Raw genomic sequence first — 21,664 nt, 5'->3', positions numbered from 1 at the left:
TTAGCTGTCCGCCTGGCTGCCTGAAGGCCGCCCTTTTCAGGCAGTCTGACAGACAGCTAAAACTTGCAAAGACCCAGCGTCCTCCATTTTCTGGCACAACTTTTAGGGATTTATTATTATTATTCCTACTACTACTATTACTACTACTACTACTTCAGGAGTAAAAAGTTGCAGAAAAAAATTCTCTCCTTACTAGCTTAGTTCCTCTACTCTTCCATCTGGAGCCAAGGTAAGATTTTAAAAAGGGATATTGGTTGGAAGGCAGAGGGAGAGTTTAGTTTTAGCATCTAAAAAAAGGGGGGGGGGAAATCAGCGAGTACATCCCAACCAGCTTTTTATGTTTTTGTTATTGAAGAAATATGGGGGAGGGGGAGGGGTTCAGGGGTGGGTTGGGGAGGGGATAATATTGTAACTTCAATAAAAATTTTCAATAAAAAAAAAAGAAATATGGCTTTCTGGGGGAAGGTGGGGAGGGCGTTAAGGAAGGAAAGGGTTTTTGGAAGCTCGTCCTGAAGCTGCCTTTTGTGCAAGGGGCCTTTTCTCAAAGCCTAGAGAGGCAGCTTTGTTGCCTCCCCGTAGACAGCTGATGGGCGAACACCAAAAGCTCCAAAAGGCTAGGGAACTAGTCCCAGAACACCTTGGTAGGAGGAAGGGCAGAGGCAGAATTGGGAAAGAGGTAAGACAGGGTTTTCCTTCCCAGATGTTTCTCTTTGGCAAGACAGCCAGCTGTGCTGAAGCCCAGTATCTGGGGGTGGGGGAGACCTGAGGCAGGCGGGCTGGTGCTTGCATTAGGCCTCCCAGGATCCCAGAGGCTTGCAGAGCGCGGATCCAGCCTCCGAGGCATGCAGAACGGCGGATCGGCTTATACTCGAGTCAACAACTTTTCCCAGTTTTTGGGGGTGAAATTGGGGGTCTCGGCTTATACTCGAGTCGGCTTATACTCAAGTATATACGGTATCTTAAGGATAAAGTAACAAAATGTTAAAGCCAACTGAGCAATTCTGTTGTTTCTCAGAGGCTTAATAAATAAATCCTTGCTATCTTCCACATTCCTGTTTAAAGGCACATTAAAATGTTAAGAGAGAGGACAAAAAGAATATTTGTAGTGCTAGTGTTATTTTTGTAAAATCCAAGATTATTTCTCTGAGTTTTACTTTTTCTCTCAATTTCTTTAATTAGATGTTCCAGAAAAAGAAATAGTAAAGAAGCTAATTTATGCCGCAAAGGTAATTGAGTAATACTGTGAAGGTTTTAAGTATTTTAAAAATCTGTAAAGATTAGCATGTAAAAAAAGGTATTTGGACTATGGGAAAATACTTTATACATTGAAGGTCAGGATGTTGACTTTTGGGAGGAGCTATAATTGCCAACATTGTCCTCCACTCTCCTTCAAGAATGGAATTCTCACTGGAACTCTAGATTCAGCCTAATTTTTAAATAGTATATTTAGAAACAAAATGGTACATTGGTCACATTTCATTGGATAATGTTCCCTGCACTTGTAAATTACAGTACAAACAGAAAATAAATTACAATTAATATGATATTTGTTCTAGAGGTGCAAGTGTATTCTTTCTAGCCATAATGGTCTTACCTAGTTTATCTTCCTTCATTGTATAGCTAAATGCTCATGTAAAATCTGTGGAAACAGAAAGGAATCAAATATATTCAAAGTTAGCTGATGAAAAGAAAGCAAAAGAGGAACTTGCAGGTACAGTAATCACCATTTTTCCATAGATTTTTCAGTGAGTAAGAGTAAACTGAATATGCTATTTTTAAAATTAGGCTTTTTGAAAGTAATAATTTAGAAAAAAAATCAATTCTTAGTTATCACCTCCTTCCCTAAATCTGCTTATGCATGCTCTGAGATTCTGTGAATCCAGGAAAAATTGCAGATGAAAAGTAAGTCCCTTTGTATGAGTGGACACTGGATGTCAGATTTAGCTTTTCATAATAGCAATTTTATTTAGATAATTAGTTATCTTTTAAAAGAGTTATTCCCTAATATATTTTGAATAATTTCTCAGTTCTCATAAGATGAAAGAATCTAAATTTTAAATGATTTTTTTAACAGTATCCCTCACTGATTATTTAGAAAAATGTTGTCATCTCCTCTAACTTTAGTAAAGGTTTTTCCAGGTTGTTATCTGTTTTTTTTATTTTTATCATCCACAAAATCTCAATGCTAAATTTGGAATTAATAAAACTGGAATCATGAATAATCATTTTATTTTTATATGGGAGTGAATCTGTAAACACTGAAGTTAGTTAAAGACTGACTAAAATATTAAGGCAGAAAAAATAGGTTTTTTTTCTGTTCTCAAAATCAATAAAGACTAGTTGAATCTTCTTACAGATAGAATATCATCCAGAGCAGGAAAAAAATAGTCTAATGGCTTTTGCCTTTACAGATTGATGGACAGTGGCCAGTAGTGAATGCTTTAGAACTGTGACCTATAATATGACTCAAACTTCCATTTGAATCATCTTAATAGATAAAGCAATTCTCACTAGCAGCACTCTAAAGACCCCGCTGTGCTGTGTTTTTATGGAATACATTGAACCAGCATGGACTGTCTTTGTTGGAAAAAGAATATGAAGGCTTAGATTTAATGATTGGTGATACATCTTTAAAAGCAATAGCTCTTCCAGCAGACATTTTCTATGACTGTTTGATCAATCCTGCACATCAGCTTTCAAGTTTTTTGGCCCATTTCAAGTATTTAGACATTAATATGTCACTGAGTAACAGCTGTTTCCTGTTTTAAACTTGTATGTCCCTATGTAAGCCAACAGTAAAACTCCATCCTCACATACATGTGGAAATAAAAAATATTTTGCATTTTTGTAGAATTATAAGTCATTTTTCAACTATTAATATTAAGTTGTTTTATTAATACTAATATTGAGGGTTTATTTAAAAAACTATAGCAATATGTACAATATTATGGAGTAACAATAAAGCAGAATAAACTATTCCTGATCAAACTAAATCACGTTTTTTCAGAATGAGCCCATTCAATTTCCGAGTTTCAGTTTTATGGTTCCAGTATTTGCTTATTTGTACTTATTTCTTTATGACAGAACGGATTGAAAGACTACAAAAGGAACATGTCACTTTGCAGTCAGAAAATATAGAGGTTCAAAATGAAATTCAAAAGCTTCAGCAAAAGTTTAAAGTCATGACAGAACTGTACCAAGAAAATGAAATGAATCTTCACAGGTATTACTGGCAATAGATTTATTGGCTAATAAATCACACATTAATTTGTTACTAAATGTTATTTCTCTAATTGAATGCTTTCAATTTGCAACACAATATATAGCCTAAATTTGCCAAATTATTTTACTAGTTTACGCTCTTGTGCCAATATTGAATAGATTAATATTATTAAATTCAACTTTACAAAAGTTATTCAGTTACTCTAAATCCTACAGGATACCTTAAAAGAAGTTTTTTTATAAGATTTACTATGTTTTTGGTTTATTGGAAATCATTTTGGAATGCAAAATCCTTTTTTTTAACTAGTATGATCAATCTGTCATACAAAGAACTGAATTTTGCTTTTGAATTCTTTAAAAAGGCCTACCTGAATGTTATTTCACTGTGTAGCCTGAATATATAAATATCTTACATACCGAAATTGGATACTTTTTGTGTCTGTGTATCTGATTCTGCCAGTTGCTTAAAGAACACAGAGACACCAAATAGTGAAAGTTTTAGTTTTACTTCCCATCATCATTTTATTTTGTACACATAAACACACCACATCCAACAAAGTTCTGCATTAAAACTTTTCAGAGTAAAATCATGCATCATTCAAAGACTCTATCCAAGTTCTTTTATTGCTCAATTCTATGTCTTTTTATTTGGAAATTCCACATGTTTCTATAGAGTATATTCTATAGTAAGTGCAAGTGATTTATAGTTTTTGTAATAGTCATCTATTACCAGAACTGCAAAACACAAGTTTGGAAGTTTTTTGGAAATAATTTTTATTTTAGTTATGACTAATGTAATATTTACTTTTAAAAAGGAAATTAACTGTAGAAGAAAAAGAACGTTTACAGAAAGAAGAAAAACTTTCCAAAGTTGATGAGAAAATTAATCATGCCGCTGAAGAACTGCATACTTATCGGTAATTTCACCAAGTATTATAATTAAACAATTCCAAATTTTTGAAAAAGAAATAGAGATTAATTCGAAGAGTACCAATCTAGCATTGTTCTTGAGATATTTCTAGTAGTGTTTTATGTCAGAGGGAAAAACCATTGGCCCACAGATCTATGACACAATATGAAACACCTATGTTTGCTTTCAAAGATACCCTTGCAAATGGAAGGGGAGCACCACTCATGCAAGGAGAACTCCCATCTCCATATTGTGTATGTTGTCTGCAGGTTGTGCATGTTGTAGTTATTTATGGTACATTCCCCGCTAGTCAAGGACCATGGAATCCTAGGGCACAGCTGGGAAAGATGCAAGAGACTGTAATCAAAAGAGGAGTCAGAAAAACACTGGTGGATAATAAGAGTTCCCTTCATCCTTTTTTGGATTTAATTCAGAACATCTCTGGAAGAGGACAAAGGATATAGATAGCTGATGATTACTGAGAATCAGTTAGACATGTTATTTATTATTCCTTTTTAAAATCGCAAATACTAGCATGCTTTTTTTTATTGAAAAGTTTTACAATACATTTTTTTTAACAAAACAAAACCCCTCCCAGCCCCCTCCCCTCTCCCCAACCCTCCCCAACACCTCCCTCCCTTCCCCCTCCCCCCTCCCCGACTTCCCAGAGCTAAATACAGGGTATAAAAATACAAACAATCATAATCTACCTTATGCAAACAACAATAAACTATTAGATCTATCGCACTTTAACTCTTATAAAATAACTACAAGCAATGTAAATATCACATCAATACTTATTCAAATGCTAGGTGAAACTTTTTAGTCCCATATTTATTCTGGATATAATCAATCCATTTTTTCCACTCCACAATATATCTCTGTTGCGAATGGTCTTTCAAGTACGCCGAGATCTTTGCCATTTCCGCCAGGTTGGAAACTTTTAAAGTCCATTCTTCTATAGTCGGCAGTTCTTCCTTCTTCCAATATTGCCCTACTAAAAGTCTTGCTGCTGTAATTAAATTCAACATCAACTTAGTGTCCACAACAGTAGTATCAGTAATAATGCCCAGTAAAAACAATTGCGGACAAAACTTTATCCTTTTCTTAAATATCTTTTGCATATTTCACCAGATTTTAATCCAAAAAGCTTTAACCTTTTTACAGGTCCACCATATATGAAAATACGTTGCATCTTCACCACGCAAATACTAGCATGCTTAAATAGGAGCACATCATTCAAAGTAACTTCAGTTAAAAGTAATTCCATTCACAATGTCTCCTGTCATTTTTAGCCAAACAAAGATATTGCAACAGGGAGATTCTGATATGTTTGGTCTCCTTTTTCAATAGTCTTTCCAACTTCACCTGGTTTATAAAAAATAAAACCAATTTGCTTACACCTAAATTATTTAATAAAGTTTTGTAATAATAATAACATAATTTCTCCTTGTAATAATATTGTATAGGCATCGGGTAAAAGATCTTGAAGAAGAACTGGAAAGAACTGTTTGCTCTTATGAGAAACAGGTATGTATTTTCTTAATTGAAAATTTTCCAAGTTTTTTTTACGTCATATAACATGGCTTCAGTTCTTTGGCCTTTTTTAGGAAAAAAAGTTATCATTTGAAATTACTTTTCAATGCTGCTCTAAATTATTTCAATTGGAATTTTCTTTGATTCATATCCTTCCTTTCATTCAGGAGCTTATATCCATTTAGCCATATTTAAAACTTCACAATTTTTTGTTTAACTAAAGCTAATATATAACTACAACTGAGAAACTAAGGCGGAGTCTCAAATCTACATGACAGGAAATTGATATGATTTTTATTGAATCCTTTCAGTAAAATTTCTTGTCTGGTAAATATACATAGAAGTGTGGTTTTAATTATTTTTGGTTTAGCGGCAGAGCTTTGTTGAAGCAACATTTTGTTGTAGCTTTACCGGCTTATATTCGATAGTATAAAGTACTTAAAATAATATGTTCCATTTTTGATCTCTGTTAAAAGGAACATGTAAAATATCACTGTTTGATTTTATTTCTAAATTAATGTATAGTTTTATTTTAATAGATTAACTCACATGAGAAAAAGGCTCATGATAATTGGGTAAGTTAAAGCACTATTTTATTGCCCATTTAAAAAAAATACAGCATTGGTGTAAGGTGTTTTCAATATATAGGTTACATATATGGTCAGCTGTTAGATTTTTTCCCCCTCAAAGACACATTATTGCTCTTTGGGGCTATAAATGTTTTAAAATGGCCCTGTTTCTTTACATTTTATGTTACATTTTATTTTAATTATCAAATTTACAAACTGCCAATCTACCCTACCGGAGGAGGGATTATTTTTCCCTCTTAATTTTTTTCTTAATGCTTGGCTGTACTTTTGTAAAAAAAAAAAAGAGCTTAGCCGTATTTCCTATAGCACATCAGAAAGATAGAGCAAGAAAATAGAGTAGTTACCAAAGCTTTCAAAAGTTCTCAGTGCAGAATTGCCACCCATATAGTTAAAGCAGAAGTGCAATCTTAAAATAATTTTCTGTTTGTGGATGCTACATACATTCTTTTCTGAATTATGACTTTAGAATTTATTTTCTTTGAATACCAATAGTCCCTATTTGTTAAAAAAGATTCCTTAAGTGAATTGTTCTTATTACACTTGATCTTAGCCAAAAAGGCCGAGAAGCGATGAATTGTTCTTATTATTGTAATAGATTAAGAGTTTGCTAAAACGGCAATTCTTTCCCAAACCAAATACATATGTAGGTGCTAAACTGTTACTTAGCCCAGGATAGAGTTAGTACAACAATATGAAAATGGTTGCACTGATTTAGATATATGTGACCTTGTGGCGAGATGGGCGGCAAATAAAATTAATAAAATAAAAATAATAATATCCTAAGATAAGTGCCCATGATAATATCTATGCATGCCAGCTGCCTTACTTAATGCAGGAATTCTATGAAGATGAATGGAGAAACTCTTGACATAATTAACAATGAAGAAGCCACAGGCTATTTGATTCACACTTAATGCTAAAAGTATTTAGGCATTTAGAGTGCACTGGTACCTACAAAGCTTTAGAATGTGGACTTTACTGGTTTACAGTTAACCTGCATGCTTTATCTGATTGTTATTTAAAGTAATGCATGGGCCTTAAAGGTAGTTATTTAGATCTTAAGTAAAAGGATTATATACTTGATTTTCAAAATATTTGTTGAACTTTCAAAAATTATAGCACATTTATTTATTTAGACAAAATTCTGATATGTGCTATATATTTGAAGTTGACAGCCCGAGCAGCTGAAAGACAACTGAATGATATGAGAAAGGAAAATCTACACAGAAGACAACAGTAAGTATAAAGATGTTCATGTTTAGAAGTTTTAGCATTAGTTCTAAACATAAGTTATTGTTGGGTGACAGTAATTTTATTAAACATTACTACTAAAGGATATCAATTGAAACAAACATAAAAGGAAAGAATAGAAAGTGCAGAAAAGAAAAAAATAGAAATGAAAAAAAATAATATAGTAAAGAAAAAAAAGATATACGGTATTTAAAGAAATTACTTCCCCCTTCATCATGTATAATTTTCATAATTTATCACCTTCTCTTAAAGCACAACAAATGATCTTTTCCCCCATATCTCATCTCTTATTTATAAATAAATCCTTAAAACCTCATGTTCAGTCCTGATTAACAAAAGCAAGGCCTCCTAAGAGTCAGTATATGGTTAAATCCAGGTGGCTATTAATGTGTTTTTGAACAAGGGAGAGATGCTATGTTATTCCACCACTTCTTTAAAAAAATCATAGCTGGATCTAACAGTTCTAGATAATCTTCCTCCAGTCTTCAACTTTCCATTTGTAGAGAGATACTTTAGATGCTGTAGTGATAGTGATGCATCTGTCCTGGCCCTGTGTGATGTCTTAGACTTGATTTTATTAGTCAAGGTATCTTTCTGGACAGTTTCAGATGTTGATAAAAGGGCCATGGTGTTATAGTTCATATTGGTAGGGGAGGAGTATAGGCCTAACTCCCTGCTTTGCAGTGGTACTCAGAGTTTTTCCCTGTCCACCACTATTTGACACTTACATAAAGCCACTGAATGAGGTCATCTGTTGAAACAGAATTAATTATCATTAATATGCTGATGATATAAAGTTTTGTATCTGTACTCAGGGCTAACCAGGTGATGTTGTCAAGGTTTGTTCCTCGTGTCTGGAGGATGTAGTGGTGTAAATGGGAAAACACAGGTTTTCACTAAATCCAAGCAACTCAGAATGATTATGAGATTTAGAACCTCTCCCTTTCTGAAAACTTACCATCTTTAGTTTTGTATAGAGTTGCTCTCCTCCAGAAAGAACTGCTTTGCATTTTGGAGGTCACCTTGAATTAGCGGCAGTAGATGCCGCTGTGATGAAGCAGGCCTTTGCACAAATTCATATTGTATGCCAGTTGCACTTGATTCTGGATCAGAAAGTCCATTCGTGCTTTGATCATATCACACTTTGACTATTGCAATTTGGTCTACCTCAGGCTGCCCTTGTGGACCATCCAGAAACCACAATTAATCAGTAATGTAGTGGTGTGTAGCCAGGAATGGGATGACATCATAACAAGACTTCTACATGAGCTAAACTGGTTTCCTATAGGCTTTTGGGTGCAGTTCATGGCAGTGGTGGAATTCAAATATGTGAACAACTGGTTCTCTGTGTGGATGCTGCTTCTAGAAGTCCATTCTGGGCCTGGGCAACAAAAAATTAGCTACCAGTTCTGCCAAAGTGGTGCAAACCGGCTGAATCCCACCACTGGTTCATGGGCATACTTAAGATCACTACATAGAACAGTGCTATCTAATGATACTTGCTCTGTCATGATTTCCTATCTTTCAGAACAGTATGTTCTATGATATTTGGATGGGTCTAGTCTTCTGTAAGACTTTAAAAATGTATTTCTCTTTTTCTGTCCCCCCCAAATACTGGGTTAGTACAGTGAATGAGCCTGCTGGAAAATGGATTTTGGATTTTGGATATTTTGAGTACTTCTGTTTGTGCTGTTTTATATTATTTATTTATTTATTTTATTACATTTATATACCGCCCTTTCCTGAAGGACTCAGGGCGGTTTACAGGGTGATTAAAAAACAAAGATACAAAAGTTAAAAACAAATTTAAAAAAAATTATATTCGTCCCTGCATAAATAAAACCCCAGTTAAAAATTAAAATTAATTCTCAGCCTGGGCCAGAGAGCTCGAAGAGCCAGGTCTTCAGGTCCCGGCGGAATGAACGGAGGTCGGGGGCAGTCCTCAGCTCCACTGGCAGCTGGTTCCAGAGGGCAGGCGCACCCACTGAGAAGGCCCTATCCCTGGGTGTCGTCCGCCGGCAATCTCTTACCGGTGGCACCCTGAGAAGACCCTCCCTGTGGGAGCGCACTGGACGAAGGGAACTTGATGCCGGCAGCAGGTGTTCCCTCAGATATCCCGGACCCAAGCCATTTAGGGCTTTATAGGTCATCACCAGCACCTTGAATCTCACCCGGAGGGCAACCGGAAGCCAATGCAGCTCGCGGAGTAGAGGTGTTACATGGGAGTATCGGGAAACCCCCATCACAACTCGCGCTTGGTTGGTTTATGTTTATGTTTATGTTCCTAGTTGTATTTTGTTTTGTTTTTAGTCCTAAATTAGTTTCTCAGAATCATTTTTGCAAGTTGGGGAGCCATCCAAATCATATGATTTAAGGTGCTGGTACTTACCTTTAAAGCCTTACATGGCCTAGGCCCGGGATATTTGCAGGACCACCTGCTGCCGGGAATTGACTTCCCATTGCCCAGTGCGCTCACACAGAGAGGGCCTCCTCAGGGTGCCGTCGGCTAGACAATGTCGGTTGGCGACCCCCAGGGGGAGGGCCTTCTCTGTGGGAGCGCCAGCCCTGTGGAACCAACTTCCCCTTGAGCTTCGGATGGCCCCAGATCTCCAGTCCTTTCGCCGCGGCCTTAAAACATTCCTTTTCCATCAGGCTGACCTGGACTGACGATAGGGATTTTTAAAATGTTTTTAAAATTTAATTTATTAATTTTAATTATTTTATTGGGGCTGTTAGTTTAATTCTTTTTAACTTTTGCATTGCTGTATTTTTATTGTTGTTAGCCGCCCTGAGTCCTTCGGGAGATAGGGCGGCATATAAGTCCCAAAAATAAATAAATAAATAAATAAAGAAGTATGTATGTATGTATAAATCATTAAATCAGTCAATGACTGTGATTTATTTGATTAACTGATTTTTATTTGCAGTAGAAAATTAAATGGTCGAAACAGTCATATGGAAAGTCAGTTTTTTGTTGTTTTCTTTAGTTTGACAGAAATAGAATTTAAATGCCATCTTTGGAAAAAAGATCCTTATGCTTATGATGATACAGCCACAGCATTTGGCAGAGGTATGGCTTTTTATTTAATTTCCAGTGTATTTTAAAATAATTAAATTCCTTAATTTTTGAATAAATATACTAACCTGCCAATTCAAGTTAATCAGTATTTGCCTTTCATTGAATTATAATACCTAATTTTGTTTCCCAGTGATTCTTAAATAAAACCTGCACAATTCCTTAAATGATTTATAAAAACTGAGCTGTGTAATTGCAGGGCCAATAAGAAAAGTCAGCCAGTTGACTTGATTACGTTCCAATTTAAATTTCAAATCTGAGGTGATAAAATAATTGTTGTTCTATACACCCATTAACGTTAACTTTGTGAATTTTAGTATTTTGTTTTAACTGTTCCAGAGCAGTCCCCATATGGACCCTCGCCAATGGGCAGACCTTCATCTGAAACAAGAGCTTTTCTTTCCCCTCCAACCTTATTGGAGGGCCCCTTAAGACTTTCACCTGTGCTTCCAGGTGGAGGAGGAAGAGGTACACTTCTTAAATTTGAAAACTTAATGATTCTGGATTCTCTCTCCTCTTAGTCTATCCCTCCTTTCTTGGTAATCATTCTGTAAAATCAACTTAAAAACAAGCCCTTTCAGCTAAACTTGTATTACCTATATCAGGGGTAGTCAACCTCGGCTGTTTTATGACTCATGGACTTCAACTCCCAGAGTTGAAGTCCATGAGTCATAAAAGAGCCGAGGTTGCCTACCCCTGACCTATATAAATAGTCTCTAGCATGGAGCTGAGAGCAGTAATTCCATACGTCCAACTTTATGTATTACATATTTTATGAAAAATCTGCAGAGGGGCTCCTCTTCATGAAAGCACTTTTTTACACTTCCTGACTGATTTATTTATTTTTTGTAAATCTTTGATCCACCAGTAATTGTGAAGCCCTTTGTATAAAGATTAGTTTTGAAATTAATTTACTTTAGGAAAAAAAACCCTAAACCAATACTGCTCATTCATTAGATTAGTAAACCTGGACCAATGGTAGTGTTTAAAACTAAAACAAATAAGATGAAAGGAAAAGCAGGTCATATTATCCTTAAGTTAACAATAAAATACCGTATGGGTTTTTCCATCTTTGATTGTTGATTGTGGCGTAATATTGTGATAGCTTTAAAATTCTTACACTTTATTCCAAAACTGCTGGCTAAGACAGTCTGGCATGAACAAGTATAATGAAGTTGGTAAGAGATCAACCCATGCCATGGTTTGAGAATCAGAGTAAGATACTCAAACTGTTTACCTGCTTTTTAACTAAAATTAATTAAAAATAGGTGGAATACAGTTTCAGTTTCTTTTCCTACCTTTTTCAAAGTGCTTATTTCTCACTTATTGTTCTAAAATAAGGAAGACTCTTCTAACTTCATTAAATGATGTGGTGGGTCTCTTGGAGGAGGTTGGGTTTGGGACAGAGTTGGGCTCTGAGAGCAATGTTTACTTGAAAATACATGGTGATTTAAGTTAATAAAAAAGATTTCCTTCCTTCCTTTGCTTTGTAAGAGGAATCTTAATATAATGTGGATTTGCTTTGAGGGTGATAGTCATAGTTTTCAAAGCAGCAGCCTGACATGATTAAACAATTGCATACCTAAGGCAAAGAGAATACTAAGGAAATTTGCAAGTTTTGCAGACAGGACAAAACAAATAATAGTTTATTTCAAACTGGAGAATTGGAAGAAGTGTAAGCACAGGCATCTCCTCCCTTTATCCTACTTGCACCCTCTTACTGCATATTTGTACAAGTTTTTGTATAGTTCCTGTATATATATATATATATATATATATATATATATATATATATATATATATATATATATATATATATATATATATATATATATATATATATATATATATATATATATATATATACATATATAAGCGCAAGTTAATAGGACAGTACAAACATAGGCAATTATAGAACCAGTGGCAGAGAAGAACACCCTGATGAACCTCAGTCATCCCAAGTTTGAGCATTTAACAGCAATTAAGGACAGTGCCAGTTTCAAAGATTCACAGTATTTTTAGAGTTTCAGACACTTAACAAAAGTCTTAAGGAATATAAACAGACTTTCAACAATACATGTTTGTAGTCAGGTAAAAGTTTTATCTGAGACCCAGCTTGGTGTAGTGGTTAAGGCATCAGTCTAGAAACTGTCCCACTTTAGGCACAAAGCTAGCTGGGTGACCCTGGGCGAGTCATTTTTTTCTCTAGTCCGAAGGAGGGCAAAAGCAAACCACTTCTGAAAAACTCTGGCTAGTGTTCATTGACCCAATTCTTATCAGAATGTGTGTGGAAGTGAAAACACATACCCTTTTTTTAATTATATGAAGAGTTCTTTAATGTCCATAACATGTGAATTTAATTTCAGAGGTTTTACTGCTCTAGATTGGGCCAGTGGGTGGATATAGAAAGCTTACACATCCCTGTTAAATTGCCAGGTTTTTGAGATGTAAAAAAAAAATCACACCCAGGTAAATCAGTTCAGAATTTTTCTCCCTTTAACATATAAGCTGTACAGTTGAAAAACAAACTTATTTTTTTTAGGAAGAAAAAAATAACAAAAAGTGTACAATAACGTGGTTGCATAAGTGTGCACACCTTTAAACTAATACTTTGTTGAAGCAGCTTTTTATTTAATGACAGCATTCAGTCTTTTGAGGTAGGAGCCTATCAGCATGGCACACCTTGTCCTTGGAATCTTTGCCCACTCTGCCTTGCAAAAGCACTCCCAAGTCTGTCAGATTACGAGAACATCTCCTATGCACAGCCCTCTTCAGGTCATCCCACAGATTTTCAATTGGCTTCAGGTGTGGGCTCTGGCTGAGCCATTCTAAAACTTTGATCTTCTGGTAAAGCCATTCTTCTGTTGATTTGGGGGTATACTTTGGGTTGTTGTTGTGCTGAAATGTGAAATTCCTCTTCATCTTCAGCATTTTAGCAGAGTCCTGATATATGGAACTGTTTATAATTCCCTCCACCTTGATTAAGGCCCCAATTCTAGCTGAAGAAAACAGCCTCAAAGCATAATGCTGCCACTACCATGTTTCACTGTTGGTTTGATGTATTTTTGGTAATGCACAGTGTCATTTTTGCGCCAAGCATACTTTTTGGAATCCTGGTCAAAAAGTTCAACCTTGGTCTCATAAGACCATGATACATTTTTTTCACGTGCCTTTATCAGACGATGTAGGTTTTTGTGAAATGCAGTCGGACTTTTCTTTGTAAGAAAAGGCTTCCATCTTACCACTGTACATCATAGCCCAGACATATGAAGAATACAGGAGATTGTTGTCACATGTAGTACACAATCAGTACTTGCCAGAAATTCCTTTAAAGTTGCTATAGGTCTCTTGGCAGCCTCCCAGCCCAGTTTACTTCTTGGATTTTTTTTCATAAATTTTGGAAGGATATACACTAGTTTTCTCTACTTCTTGTTGTCTTCACTATGTTCCATGCTAAATTTGTTTGTACTCTTCTTCTGACTGATACCTTCCAACAATGAGATCCCTGATATTTGTAAGCTCTTTGCAGACCTGCCTTTTGGTGTAAGAGGCAACTGAATAAATGTCAGAAAAATCCTATTAAAACAGCTGAAATTTATATGGGTTTGATCAGTCACTTTGCTTGATGGCAGATGTGTACTGATTACTATTTATCATCAGTTTGAATGCAATCAGTTAATTCTCAATACAGCCACATTCCTACTTGTAAGACGGCATACTTATGGAAGCATGCTATTGTACTTTTTATTGTTATTTCCCCCCTAAAAGATTTGTTTGTTTTTCAATTGAATTATACAGCTTATATGTTATATTAAAGGTTGAAAAAAATCTGATTTATCATGGCCTGATATTTTTACATCTCAAAAGCCTGGCATTTTAACTGGGTTTTCTATATCCACCGTACATCTTGGAGAATCAGTATTCTAGCTGCCTGATAAAAAGCTTTCATAAATGTATTGTGAGCCAGCTTAAATATAGCAACACATTGTGTTTTATTATCCTATTTGTAACTTCAGTGAGATTTTACTTGTGTATATTAATCGAATTTATCTTTTCACCTAAACTTGATAAATGGGTAATTTTTATGATAAATATGACACAAACAAACTTATATGTTTTGAAATGGATATTGTTTTGGTATTTACAGGTTCAGTTAAAACTATTAGATATTGTGCTAATTGGATTCATTGTAATTTTTTTTTGATTAGGCTCAAGAGGACTGGGGAATCCTGGCATAACTGAAGTTGGTAATGAAAGAGGAGAGCTGAACACCAATAGGTTATCTCCACACAGGCCACCTTCTGACACTGGATCTTTGTCACCTCCATGGGATAGAGATCACAGAGTAATCCTCTCTCACCCAGGTAACAAAACATGGTCTGCCATTCTTTGCTAAATGCAGAAATGAAACTATGTTGAAATTATTCCTGAGAACTATTTTGAAATGGATCTTTCATTTGGATTCAGTGGATAGATATGTACAAATCATTTGAAGGTGGTGTAGTCTAAAACATTTTTTCCTCAGAATAAATATCTATTTACATCCCACCTTTATGAATTTTGTAAGTAGCTCAAGGTGGTGAACATACATAATACATCCCTTTTTTACAGAATTAGCTGATTTAAACATTTTAAGGGTTATATATTTGGTTCATTTAATCCAAAACCTATATGATTAGAACCCTAGAACCATTTCCAGATTATATATTTCTGAAAATATATAAACTACCCTCATAGTACTGATATTCAACTAGTCCATTTTTTAAAAAAAGGGCTGTCCCAGGAATTCTTCAGACTAGTATAGTTTAATATTTTTTCTAGCATCGTATGTTATAGATTAATTCTCCAGAGAAGATATGTTTACAGAGGGAAATCCAAAATTGAAATGGAGAGGAATTTCCTGATCATGGGAGTTATTAAACAGCCTGCTTTCTGGAGTTATTGGGGCTCCATTACAAGACATTTTCAAAGAATAACTGGATAGCAATTTTTGCGAGATGGCATGGGCATTTGCATGGATTAGAGGATTCCACTTTCCTTTTCAATCTTATGATTTTATAATCTTATATTAAGTATATAATAAGTATCAGATGTCCATTAACATTTATTGGGAGCATGTGCTCTTGTCTGTTAATAGTTAACTTGTATGTACTGGTGTATAAGGAATACAAAATAAAATAAGCTATAGGTATTGTTCAGGAATTCTTCTGAAAGAGCTTTATTTTTTTTATTAAACAGTAGGTCACCTCTATAATGAGCAATCTCTTCCTCATCGAAGACCAGAAAGATTTTATTCCAATCCTCTAAACTCTGGAAGGCTTTCAGGACCAGCTGAACTAAGAAGTTATAACATGCATTCAGTTGATAAAACAGGTTGGAATTGTAGTTTTTAAATACTTGAATTTAAAAGTAATTCTTTTTTAAAAAAATTTTTTTTATTGATTTTCTAATGTTACAATTATATCTTTGAAAAGCAACATGGCGGCTGAGTTACAATACAATTTATTACAGTAAATATTTCCTCTCTTTTCCCCTTAATATGTACTGTCTCATATTTAAGTTAATATAGTTCTTATTGTATCAATCAAATGAAAAATAACTTTCTTACATTTAATATTTTTTAATTTGTATATATCTTAATTGTTTTAACATTCAATCTTAGACAATAATCTAATGAATTTTTCCCAATTTTAATTTTCCATTGATATTTAAATTAACATTTAATATTTATCATTTCCAATTTTTAAGTGATCCCAATTCCCTTTGTCACAATTCCTCACAACATCTGGTGTTCAGGATACATGTCTTATCTCTTTAGGTTCTCGCCATCTACATCAACAAATTAATAATACAATATAATATTCTTATTTTCTAATAATTTCCAATTATCTTAAATTTAGTAACCAAAATTTCTTTTATTTCAACATTTAGTACTTCCTTTCTCTTTGTATCTACTATCTCATATTTAAGCTAATAATTTCCATTCTTACCGCTACATCAAGAGATATTTATTACATTCATCAATAAGTTTTTAGCTTATATATATCTTAATCACCTTTACATAACCTTTATAAGCAAATCAATATTCAAATTTAACTGTTAATATTTATACTTCTAAATTTTAAATAACCAAGGTTTTCTTTATCTTCAATTCATGACTATATCTTATGTTCAAAGTACACATCTTATCTGAGTATATTCTATTTTAATTCTCATAAATAGGTCAAAGTCCCATTCTTCTTCAGTCTTATTCTAGCTTGCTTTCTTTGCCAAATCGTCTTCCATGTCTGTGCTCTTGAGTCGTCAAACAAATCTCCTTGTATTGTTATATGTATTATTTGGCGTTGAAAAAACCATCCAGTCGCCGTTTTTTTAAGAGGACTAGCAGGTCTAGTAGCTCATCTCTTTATTTTTCCATCTCGACATAGTTGTCCTGAACTGTTTATCTTCTCTTCCATCTGTTCTTCTTGATCCTCAGGAAGTTTTTCCCTCTTTCCATTTTGTCAGTTTCTTTTCTGGATTTTCCATTGTTTAGTTTAGTTTAGTTTAGTTTAGTTTTATTGGATTTCTATACCGCCCTTCTCCCTAGGGACTCAGGGCGGTTCACAGGGCATATATAAATAGGTATACAAAAATTAAAAGAAAATTAAACCATGCCCAATTAAAATATAACAATAATGAAATAATAAAACCAATTAAAAACCCAAATTCCCCTTCAGGCCAGACTAGCTAACTCAAACAAGTGGGTCTTCAACCCGCGACGGAAGGATCGGAGGTCCGATGCCATCCGGAGCTCAACCGGCAGTTGGTTCCAAAGTGCCGGGGCACCCACAGAGAAGGCCCTCCCCCTGGGGGCCACCAGTCGACATTCCCTGACTGGAGGCACCCTGAGGAGGCCCTCTCTGTGGGCACGCACAGGGCGGAGGGGAGTTGACGCCGGCAGCAGGTGGTCCTCGAGGTATCCCGGACCCATGCCATGTAAGGACTTAAAGATCATAACCAAGACCTTGAACCTCACCCAGAAGACAACTGGTAACCAATGCAGCTCGCGGAGCAAAGGTGTAACATGGGAGTACCGGGAAACTCCCAGGACAACTCTCGCGGCCGCATTCTGTACCAGTTGGAGCCTCCGAGTGGTCTTCAAGGGAAGCCCCATGTAGAGAGCATTACAATAGTCTAGGCGAGAGGTCACGAGCGCATGAGTGACCGTACACAAGGCATCCCGGTCCAGATAGGGCCGCAACTGGCGCACCAGGCGAACCTGGGCGAAGGCCCCCCTAGTCACGGCTACTATATGGTCTTCTAGGGTAAGTTGTGCATCTAGGAGGACTCCCAAGTTGCGAGCCCTGTCCACGGGGGGTAAAAGCTCACCCCCCATAGAAAGGGATGGAACATTTTGAATGTCCCGGGATGCTGGAATGTACAGCCACTCAGTCTTGTCAGGGTTGAGTTGAAGTCTGTTCCTCCCCATCCAGACCCGAACCGCCTCCAGGCAACGGGACATCACAGCGAGGGCATCACTGGGGTCGAAATGAAAAGTTGGGTATCATCAGCATATTGATGATACCCAACTCCAAAACCACGAATGATCTCACCCAGCGGTTTCATGTAGATGTTGAACAGGAGAGGCGAGAGAACCGACCCCTGAGGAACTCCACAAACGAGAGACCTAGGGGCCGATCTCTGCCCCCCTGCCAACACCGACTGCGAGCGTCCCAGGAGATAGGAGGAGAACCACTGAAGAACCGTGCCTCCCACTCCCAATCCCCATTGTCTGTGTTTGTTGGGCAGTTAAATCTTCTGTCATAATATTTAGTTCCACTTTTTTTGTTGTATTCTGTATAGTTAATGTTTTAGTTGTAGCCAAAGTTTGAGTTTGCATATCCGGGCTGCTTTCTTGTTCTTTTCTGTATGCTTTTATTTCATCATCAGCTGTAAGGAGGGTTTGATAAATTGCTTTCAACATAGAAAGGATTTGTTCCTGATCTTCATCCATAGGAAAAGTCTGTTCCTGATCTTCTTCCATAATGATGTGTTAGACTAGAAGCTTTACAGTTTTTTTCCCAGTAAATAGAAAGCACAGCTGAGTTTCTCACAGCTGGTGTTTCAAGGTTACATGAGTCTTATCTATTTTCTGGGTTGTCAGCCAAGTCTCTTTTAGAGAATAACAAGTTGAAGTTTAGCCACAAGATGTCGCCCCTACCATTTGAAGTTTTCCTTTGAATCCCCAAATTATTTTAATCTTTTCAATTTTTCTTCTATTTTATAAGGAAAAACCCAGATCTTCAGTAAAAATAGAAAGTAAAAAATAGAAAATAGAGGATCTTTTATTCCATAAACCTTAGGAAATAAAATTCCAATTGGGATCCAATTATTTTTTCAACGTTTTAAACTCCCCTGGATAATCAGTCGCTGCTGTTTCTAGAGGGAGGGCTAAAATCTCCCTTCCCTCTCCACAGGGGGGGAAATGCTTTAGCAGCTCATGCAGGTCAAGAAAAATAGTTATGATTTAAGAGAGGTAGATCTCACCCAGTCTCTTCCATGCTGCTTTAAAGTTGCCTGATGGTAAGTGTGACTTCAGCTGTCCTCAGCCTAGTGATGGGCCATATTACTATGGCCAGTCTTTTGTCTGCCGGTTTGGAGGGTTGTGCCAGCTCTAGTGGGAGAGCTACTGCTCTCCCACAATCCAGCAAGGGTCCCTCCTTGCTGGTCACCCCTACAGGGTGACTTTCGACCCTTTTCAGGGTTCCCCAGCGATGCGAAACTGGACGAGGAAGACGGAGCTCATCTTCCAAGCATCCATGGTGGCTGCGTCGGCAAACTGGAAGCCTTGAATTTAAAAGTAATTCTTTAGAACCTAGACAAATGCACATTTTCAGGCTTTAGTTCTTCTTCTTAGTAAGATAATCTAAGAATGTGAGTAAGACATCTAGGTGTGTTAGTAGTAGGTGTGATATGTTGAAAGCTGTTTGGAAGTTAGGAAACAAGTGAATCTACTTTAACAGCTCATCAGATGTGGAAAACAGCTGTGTTGTGAGAATAGGAGATAATGTATGCAACAAATCTTTCTCCCATGGTGCCCCATAAAACAGCCTTTTCAGGAACCTTGACTGTTCTCTTAGGGCCTGTGTATATTGCATGGGGATGCATATGCCCATGCATATGAAATCAGGTAGAAGAACATTAACAGGATTGAGAGTGAGGGGAAGATTACTTAGAAAGGAAATATGAAAAGAAAACAATTCTGTTTTAAAAACAGAACTAAATACAACCCAATACACTTAACATGATTTCACACTAAATATATATTTAAGACATTTAATTCAGCTCTAGTAAACATTGGTTATTCAGATTTGGAAACAAATCATAATAAATGACTTCATTTCCAGTAGCATGATATTTAAGCAGCATTCTTGATTCTTGCACACTAGCCATGCAAGCGTGAAAAGGGAAAGTCTTAAATGTTCTGTGCAGGAATGTTAACATTTATTTTCTATCTGTACGGGGTGGTTAATTTTTTGAATCTGAAGAAGCGTTCATGTTTCTCATTTAGCATTTGTGCTTAACAAATGTGTGAAAACATTACATTTGACATTGTATCTTGTCTCTATAGCCATCTGGAAGGAGTATGTTTGTGAGTCTGCTTAAGGTTAAAATGTTTTCCTTTCCTTCACATCCAGATGGACCATCATCTGAAAATAACTCCAGAATGGACTTGAGTGGAGATGAAATAAGAGATCATTCCAATGGCAGTGTAAGTAAAACAGAAAAACTGAGAGGAAAAAATAAATTTTAAATTTGCAGCGCTGGAACTAATTTTGTATAATTTGTATTTTTGTGTATCTTTATATGAATGCTTCCATATTCTAACACTGAATAAATGTTAGTTCAAGCAGTGCTTCTATAACTAAATGATTTTATAACTGAAAAAGCAAAAGGAAAGAAAGAACACGAGGTTAAAAATAGTTGTTTGGTAATGGCTGGACCGCACATTTTCTCTAGAGCAGGGGTCTGCAACCTTGACAACTTTAAGACTTTGCTGGCTGAGGAACTCTGGGAGCTGAAGTCCACAAGTCTTAAAGTTGTCAAGGTTGCAGACCCCTGCTCTAGAGAAAAGGGCTTAGATTTCATCCTCATTTGGTAGTTGTGCTCTCAGAAGAGAGAAGGCAATTTCTGCTGCTTGTCCCTCTCTTTTGAATCAGGGAAAACAGTTCTTCACTGAGGGTACAGATGCAGGGATGGCTTAGGTGGCCTCGGAGGAGAAAGTGGCTCCATGAAGATCCCACCCTCCACTTAACCCAGAAGTTTTCACTGTAATCTCTCTCTATCCTATTTTAATTAATGTCTTTTCGCTTGCAGCTTTTGAAAATAGATTTGAATGCATTCTTTTTGGTTCATGCCTTTGCTTTGGCTTCAATTTCTACTCTAGTCTGCTTTCATAAGGCACATGTAAATGACAGATGCTTTTCAAAAAGTTAACTTGCCTCCATTCCTTTTTTTATTTTTTTATTTTTTACAGAATATGCACAATATACAAGATCAGTCTCTTCCTCCTGAAAATGAAACCTTAGGACCAGGAATTATGCCACCACCAGTTCCCTTTTTGAGAGCTCCTCTAATGTCAATGGATCCCAGAGGATCTTTCATGAGAAGAGGCCCTCCATTTCCACCAGTACCTGCTAGTTCTGTATATGGTTCCCAGGAATATTTTCCAAGGGATTTTGCTGGTTTGCCACGTCCTCTATTACCAAGTAAGTAGTAAGTAGTTTCTAAATACTAAATAAATTCCTAGGAAAACATTCACAAACCATAAGTTGAAGCACGGTCCAAGAAGAAATGGATGTATCTGTATCTGATGTATCTTTTTCTGTTAGAATAACAATCCAATTCCCTTGCTTTTGAGATTTAATTCCAGTTAATTTGCCTAGGTCAGGGGTCCCCAACTCCCAGTCTGTGGACTGGTACCAGGCTGCAGCATGCCAGAAACCAGGCCGCACAAACAAAGCCCCATCCATGGGATGCAGGCAGCACACAAAACCATGCAGTCTCCGTTCCATGGAAAAACTTTTCTCCACGGAA

At 36.2% G+C, this 21,664-nt stretch overlaps 1 protein-coding gene across 7 annotated transcripts in view; it reads left to right on the top strand.

Moving 5' to 3' along the window:
- The window catches only part of MIA2 (MIA SH3 domain ER export factor 2), a 35,718-nt gene that overhangs the window by 12,695 nt on the left and 1,359 nt on the right, over window positions 1-21,664 (top strand). For 6 of the 7 annotated variants that reach the window (XM_081314409.1, XM_081314406.1, XM_081314405.1 and 3 more), the window contains 13 exons: window positions 1,180-1,226; window positions 1,621-1,711; window positions 3,085-3,223; window positions 4,038-4,139; window positions 5,602-5,662; window positions 6,208-6,243; window positions 7,427-7,494; window positions 10,497-10,579; window positions 10,925-11,053; window positions 14,794-14,949; window positions 15,824-15,958; window positions 20,266-20,339; window positions 21,105-21,336. In XM_081314409.1, the coding sequence (XP_081170535.1) occupies window positions 1,180-1,226; window positions 1,621-1,711; window positions 3,085-3,223; window positions 4,038-4,139; window positions 5,602-5,662; window positions 6,208-6,243; window positions 7,427-7,494; window positions 10,497-10,579; window positions 10,925-11,053; window positions 14,794-14,949; window positions 15,824-15,958; window positions 20,266-20,339; window positions 21,105-21,336 (1,353 nt within the window). The remainder of the gene's footprint in view (window positions 1-1,179; window positions 1,227-1,620; window positions 1,712-3,084; window positions 3,224-4,037; window positions 4,140-5,601; window positions 5,663-6,207; window positions 6,244-7,426; window positions 7,495-10,496; window positions 10,580-10,924; window positions 11,054-14,793; window positions 14,950-15,823; window positions 15,959-20,265; window positions 20,340-21,104; window positions 21,337-21,664) is intronic. The other variant, XM_081314410.1, reaches the window with a different exon arrangement.

The sequence above is a fragment of the Vipera berus genome (genome assembly GCF_964194415.1).
Source record: "Vipera berus genome assembly, chromosome: 1".
NCBI classification, from domain to species: domain Eukaryota; kingdom Metazoa; phylum Chordata; class Lepidosauria; order Squamata; family Viperidae; genus Vipera; species Vipera berus.
This window is presented reverse-complemented; position numbering and strand designations above follow the sequence as displayed.